At 41.9% G+C, this 6,278-nt stretch overlaps 1 protein-coding gene across 1 annotated transcript; it reads left to right on the top strand.

Moving 5' to 3' along the window:
* The first annotated feature begins 282 nt into the window (after window positions 1–282).
* On the top strand, window positions 283–5,224 carry ptger4a (prostaglandin E receptor 4 (subtype EP4) a). Its single transcript, XM_033619052.2, has 2 exons — window positions 283–1,351; window positions 1,774–5,224. Exons 1-2 carry the CDS (start codon window positions 563–565, stop codon window positions 2,341–2,343), a joined length of 1,359 nt encoding a protein of 452 aa, XP_033474943.1. The 5' UTR covers window positions 283–562; the 3' UTR covers window positions 2,344–5,224.
* Window positions 5,225–6,278: the final 1,054 nt, after the last annotated feature.

Below are 6,278 nucleotides of genomic sequence, written 5' to 3'. Positions count from 1 at the left end.
AGGTTAGGTTCTTTTATGAGCATTAATTGGATACAACCTTCAACTAAATGCCTAAAATATAACGTGAACACAGTAGAATTTTGGCTTGATGGTAATTTTGAAAGCACAAATGCAAATTTTGTAGAAGTTTTAACTTTTTTCCTGTGAGTTTAGGTTAACCTTTGTGTGAAGGTGCTTAAGGGCCCTTCCTGCACCAGACTGAACAGCTGATGAGAGCTGTGAAGTGAAATGAAGGGGAGGGACTGAACCCCTCAGGAAGCTTGAAGGCAGAGCCTTATTCTAATGAAGTCACTTGGTGTCTGATGCCTGCTTTTTATCTCTCTGTCTTGCAAAGCTAGCTGAGGATCTGATAGGTACCGTCGGTAACCACAGCAGCGGCCACATGATGCTCTGCAGGAGGAAGAACTTTTTCAGAAGTTGGTTTTAAGATAAGGTACAAGCAGTTTGAAAATGTTGCCCACGCTTCTTACATGTGCAGATAAGTTCTCTGCTCTGGACTGGAAATACTGGCGGTAAGAAAACTTGTTTAACTCGCCTTGAACTGCGTTTGAAGGACAAAACGATGAATAATCAATCGATGACAGGGAGGACCATGGTCCCGACCATTCCGTCTATTATGTTCATTTTCGGGGTGGTTGGGAATGTCATCGCCATCGTGGTTCTTTGTAAATCTCGCAAAGAACAGAAAGAAACCACGTTTTACACGCTTGTGTGTGGACTGGCAGTCACGGACCTCCTGGGCACACTGTTGGCCAGTCCGGTCACCATCGCCACTTATGTGAAAGGATCATGGCCCGGAGGAGACCCGCTGTGCCAATATTTTGGATTCACTTTGCTTTTCTTCTCTCTGGCGGGACTCAGTATCATCTGTGCCATGTCGGTGGAGAGATACATCGCTATAAACCATGCGTACTTCTACAATGACTATGTGGACCAGAAACTGGCGGGTTTGACTCTCCTGGCGATCTACATCTCCAACGCTCTTTTCTGCGCCCTGCCGATTATCGGCTTTGGACAGGTGAAGAAACAATATCCGCAAACTTGGTGTTTTTTAGAGTGGAGGAGCAACAAGACCAGCGATGCCGCCTACTCCTACATGTATGCAGGTTTCAGCTCTCTTCTCATTCTCGCCACTGTTATCTGTAACGTGCTGGTGTGTGGGGCTTTGATCCGGATGCATCGGCGCTTCGTGCGCAGGATGTCGCTGGGAACCGATCTGGGGCGCACCGTGAACATGGAGCCGCCGAGGAGAGGACGCAGCTTTGGACGTCTGGCCGGTGCAGAGATTCAGATGGTCATTCTGCTCATAGGCACGTCGGCAGTGGTGCTTATCTGCTCCATCCCACTTGTTGTAAGTTGGCCTTTTTTTCCGCGCCCTGTGGGTTACTATTATCTTTTACGCACTGATTTTTTACGCGCAAGTGTCGTTTTTTTTTCTTTTCCTTTCCCCTTTCAACCCACCCCTTAGGTACTCTTGTCTTTGTTCATTCTATCCATTACGCACGTGTTACGCACGGCTCTTTTTACGCAAAAATGTACTTACTTTTGTACATGGCTTTTGATGCTAATCCAAGTTGATTAAAGAGAAAGTCCAAACATATTTCTATATAGATTTGATTCCTTTTTCTCCCTGCTCTCTCTTTTTCTGCTCCAGCAGTTGTGTTTCTCACTCTTCCTTCAAGAAACACAGATATACACATCCACAGCTGTACACTCACACATAGTTTGAAACACTTATTTATCTACTTAATGGTATTCTCTGTTCCCTTGCAGGCTCAGGTGTTTTTGAACCAGCTGTATAAGACTCCAGTGGAGCTACGTTTGGACAAAAACCCTGATCTTAGAGCGATACGCTTCGCCTCCTTCAACCCCATTCTTGACCCCTGGATCTACATCCTGCTCCGGAAGGCTGTTCTTCTCAAGCTCATTGAGAAAATCAAGTGCTTATTTTGCAAGATGGAAGCACGGGGGCAACAGAGACAGGGGAACTTTAACTGTATAGACGCTCATCAACTCTCCTCGGTCATTTCTAATCGGGACTCACATTCCCTGGTTTCCCATGACCTGCGAGACTTCTCCAGCAGCTCCCAGACCTTCCTCTACCTGCCAGAGGGGAGTGAAGTGTATAAAGGAAGCTGCCATAAAGCAGACAGAGTCTCTAGTTCACAGCCTTCATCTGACAGAAACTCAAGAGCTTCTTATTTGTCTGAGCGAGGCAGCATTGAAGCTCAGAGCAGAGAAGGGACAGATGTTATCAGGGACCTCTCAGCTCTGCCATGCCCAAAAGACCAAGCACTTCAGGTGTCGCTGAGCACTCAGACAGTGGAGGAGAAATGCATCTGACTTAACTCTGAATTAGGAGAAAGTTCTCAGTTCGCTCTGGGGTAGCTTGTCTACTGAATGACTTCTGCAAAAAAAACTTTCAAACTCTGAAGGCACATAAAAAATAATAAATGACTCTTCTTGTGAAGTCGGACACATGAAGCTTGGAAGAGGAACAGATAATCTTGAAGCGCTGTGAGCTTTATCTTCCTGTTTGTCTCTGTTTCAGCACCCAGCTACCTCAAGTGATGACTATCTCTGACTATGTGAGCAGATTTTGTCATTTTTGCCCAAAACAGATGTTACTCTCCCAGAGATGACCCACTTCTTCATGACTCAAGTGTCAGTGATGGAAAAGTGATCCTTCCTAATTTCAGCTACTTTGTTTAATGATTGTGGAAACCTTTACTGTAAAGTAGATGTGGCTCAGCTGTTTAGAATAACTGAGTCACACACTTGTGGTCAATATAGGAACTGAAAACACTATTGAATGTGATCCTTATGAGTAATCAGTGGCATGTGCGATTGATTTGCTTCATAAACTCTATTGTACAGGGCTTTTTGAAGGACATATTGTGTTAGTTCCATGACTAATGTACAGTGCAGTATTATTATGTGGTGAACATCCAAAGTTTTCATTCCTTGTTCCTGGAATACACACAAATATGTCATCTCAAATTATTTAAAAAGAGGTTTTCCATCTTACAGTGAGGGTACAATGGTTCCTGTGCCATAGTAATTAATACTAAACATTTTTTTCCACAGCTTCAGAAAATGTGGTGTAAGTCAGCAGACAGATGTCATTTAAAGGTCCAGTGTGTAGGAATTAGGGGGGTATAATGGCAGAAATAGAATTTTTTTTATAATAAGTATGTTTTCTTTAGTGCATAATCACCTGAAAATAAGAATCACTGTGTTTTTGTTACCTTAGATTGAGCTGTTTATATCTCGTAGGAAGCCAGTCGCTGTCTAGATCACCATGTTGCGCTGCCATGTTTCTACAGTAGCCCAGAATAGACAAACCAAACGCCAGATTTATGGTCCTGCGGCGTACCTACAACATACCTACGTCGTTGCCGTGATGCCGTTGTGAACATTTCGAACTTCTCCGTCACTCCATTTCGTCGCGGTGTGATTCACCGCCAGAGCGGTAGGAGGCTGCATTCCTTTCCTGAATGGTTATCGTCGTCTGTAGTTGATTCTTTGTTTAGCTTCCGGCTTTTCCGGTCACAGAGAAATAAACGCGGAGCACGGACAGACGGCTCCGTCCGTATCCATATTGAACGTTGAGCATAAATGGGCCTTAATACTGCAACATATGTGCAACATCTACATTGCAACAGAAGATGTTTAAAGATGGCGGGGATGGCGCAATCTGGAAATACAGAACCGGAAATGCGTTGCTACCAAGCAAACCAATCACAGCCCTCTCGGTCTGCGCCGGGTCTGCGTCGCCTCGACGTGTAGTTACATTTTTGGGGAGGTGCACGTCAGGCTACGCCGGGGGCTACGGGGAGCCTTCTGCGTAGCCACGTACCCTACGACGTAGTGACGTCGTTGATTTAACGCAGGACCATAAATCAGGCTAAACACTGGCTCTAGATAAGGTCAGTGTTTTTGTCCAGTGTTTACATCTCTTAATGTAAAGCGTTTTTAACAAGATAAAATCTCCAGGTCTGTTTGTTTTGAAGAGGAGGAGACCTTTGCAGAAAAATTGTCTGACTCAAAAAAAAAAATTGAGCACACGTTAGCAGGAGCTAGGCTAGCAGCCCATCTCCGACATGTCAAACGGGTAGGAAAAACATTGATTTGTAATGTGAAACTGCTTTATTCAGTGTTTTTACCAGTTTTAATCACATGGTCCGTTTGTTTTGGAGAGGAAGAGACCTCTGCAGATAATTGAGCTCACGGTAAAAACTTCCTGAACAAGAAACACTAAAAGAATTCTAACCAGGAGTAGTTTCAGCTGGTTGCAATCTGCAGTTCTCACAACTAGATGCCACTAAATCTCCTGAAATCATACACACTGTACCTTTAACATGGTGTTAAGATGATGATATTTCAACACTCTGTCCGCTTGAGAAAAATGGTGTTCTAGATGATCAATGTTGTACAAATTATTGTTTGTAAGACAATTATTCTTCTCTAGGAGAAGGTTTTAGTTGATAAATCAGAGCTCTAACGGGATTATCCACCCTAAAGAAGTATTTGATCAGTCCTTGTGCTCATGAATTGCCTTCTTACTATACAGCACTAACATCCAGAAAATCAGGACTTTGCAAGATGTTTTGTATCAGATAGGGCTGCAACTTAAAGTTATTTTAATTAGCAGTTATTCTGCTGGTTATACAATAATTGTTTAGTCAAAATGTCAGTTTCTGTGATCCTATCCTGTGCCCCATTTTTCCCACTGGCAGAATTCCCCTTTTTAATGTCTTCATTTAGTCAATTGACACCTTCAGCTGCTGTTGTAACACTATATATATAATAGACTGAACTTTTGAACTCCTGTTTGTATGAGATTTTCCACTCACATGAGATTTATGTCTTAGTTTCAGCAGCTTTGAATCACACCGTCTGCCTCCTTTTCCCTGTTATTAAATCGGCTCCAGATTGTTGCTTCATGTCCCGGATTACATTCTTGCCTTTCTTGTTTCTCCTGTTGCTGTTAATTTTAGACAAGCTTGTTCGTGTGCATAAATGCTGAGAATCACTCCCCTTGAGATTGCACAATATAATGATATTCGGTTAAGGGTAGAGTTTGAAACACAAGCTGCCTATTCAAAAAAGGTCTTTTAATTTATTTCTTTATCATTTATTTTTTAATTATGCACTTTATTTTGTTATATTGTATTTTATTCTGTTTATATTGTCATGTATGATTAAATATGTGGACATGTAATTGTTGTTGTGTTACTTTTCATATCTGTAAACATGACTGTGTGTGCCATAACTGAGCGGTAATAACTTCAGGAAAATGAATGTGTACATTTTATAATGCAGCTGTAAATCAACCCTGACACTATGACTTCACAGCAAACCTGACTTTTGACATGTCGTCATATGTTGTCACCATAAAGCGGAAGTTTATAATATGAGCACCAAGTTTCTCACACTCTTTTTTCCTGCTAGGGTTTGTTGAGATCATCTCCTGACCCCCATTAGCATAGACAAATGGCCCTGAGAAGAATAGGCTTCTCCAAAGTTTATAGACAAATTAACAATATACACAATTACACACAAAATACACAAACAAACAATATTTAACACTGTGGCATAAGGTTACATAAAATTAAGATTTCTCTAAGAGTACACAAAGCCTCTGGCTCTTGGTAATGTGTCAAATAGCTCATGCCAGACACTCAGAGAAACAGAGAGTCTTAGTCTGACGGAAAAATATCTGGGTCGCAGGAAGTAGACCTGGCTGAGAGATCTTCTCTGCTGAAACAATAAACACAATCTAAGGCTCCAGTTCATTGCAATTAAGCTTAAACAAGCAATGCAGTGGCTTAGACAAATACATTGCAGAGACGCCTAAAAAGACAGTGTCAGAGTATCCTCCAGACTCTGGGAACAACACAAATTAATTAAATGAAGCTGTGAAAAATGGGATTGTACAGTAGTGGCACCTAGTTGCCAGAATAAATGTTGACATTGTAGGTTTCTGCAAACCATTGATACATTACATTTGTTCAATAATATATAGCTGATACGTGAAAACATTACATTTCTTTACGTTTCAGCAACACTATGGTTAACATCTGGTTAGGCTGAGGCACAAGAAAACACTTGGGAGGAAAAGATCGTATTTTGGCTTAAAATCCTGTTTTTGGAGGCACAATCCTTGCCGGAAACTGAGTGATCTCTCTGTAAAAAACAATTGCTTTTCAATGGCACTATCCCGGCAGGAAACACAGCAATGACTCTGTAAAAAACAACCACTTTTTTGTGGCATA

The sequence above is a fragment of the Epinephelus lanceolatus genome, chromosome 9, assembly GCF_041903045.1.
Source record: "Epinephelus lanceolatus isolate andai-2023 chromosome 9, ASM4190304v1, whole genome shotgun sequence".
In the NCBI taxonomy this organism is placed as follows: Eukaryota; Metazoa; Chordata; class Actinopteri; order Perciformes; family Serranidae; genus Epinephelus; species Epinephelus lanceolatus.
This window is presented reverse-complemented; position numbering and strand designations above follow the sequence as displayed.

Bases quoted from the DNA above. Each gene is read 5' to 3' on its own strand.
- ptger4a (XM_033619052.2), top strand. From the start codon at position 563: ATGAATAATCAATCGATGACAGGGAGGACCATGGTCCCGACCATTCCG. The intron at 1,352-1,773 runs GTAAGTTGGCCT...GTTCCCTTGCAG, and splicing joins TCTGCTCCATCCCACTTGTT to GCTCAGGTGTTTTTGAACCA.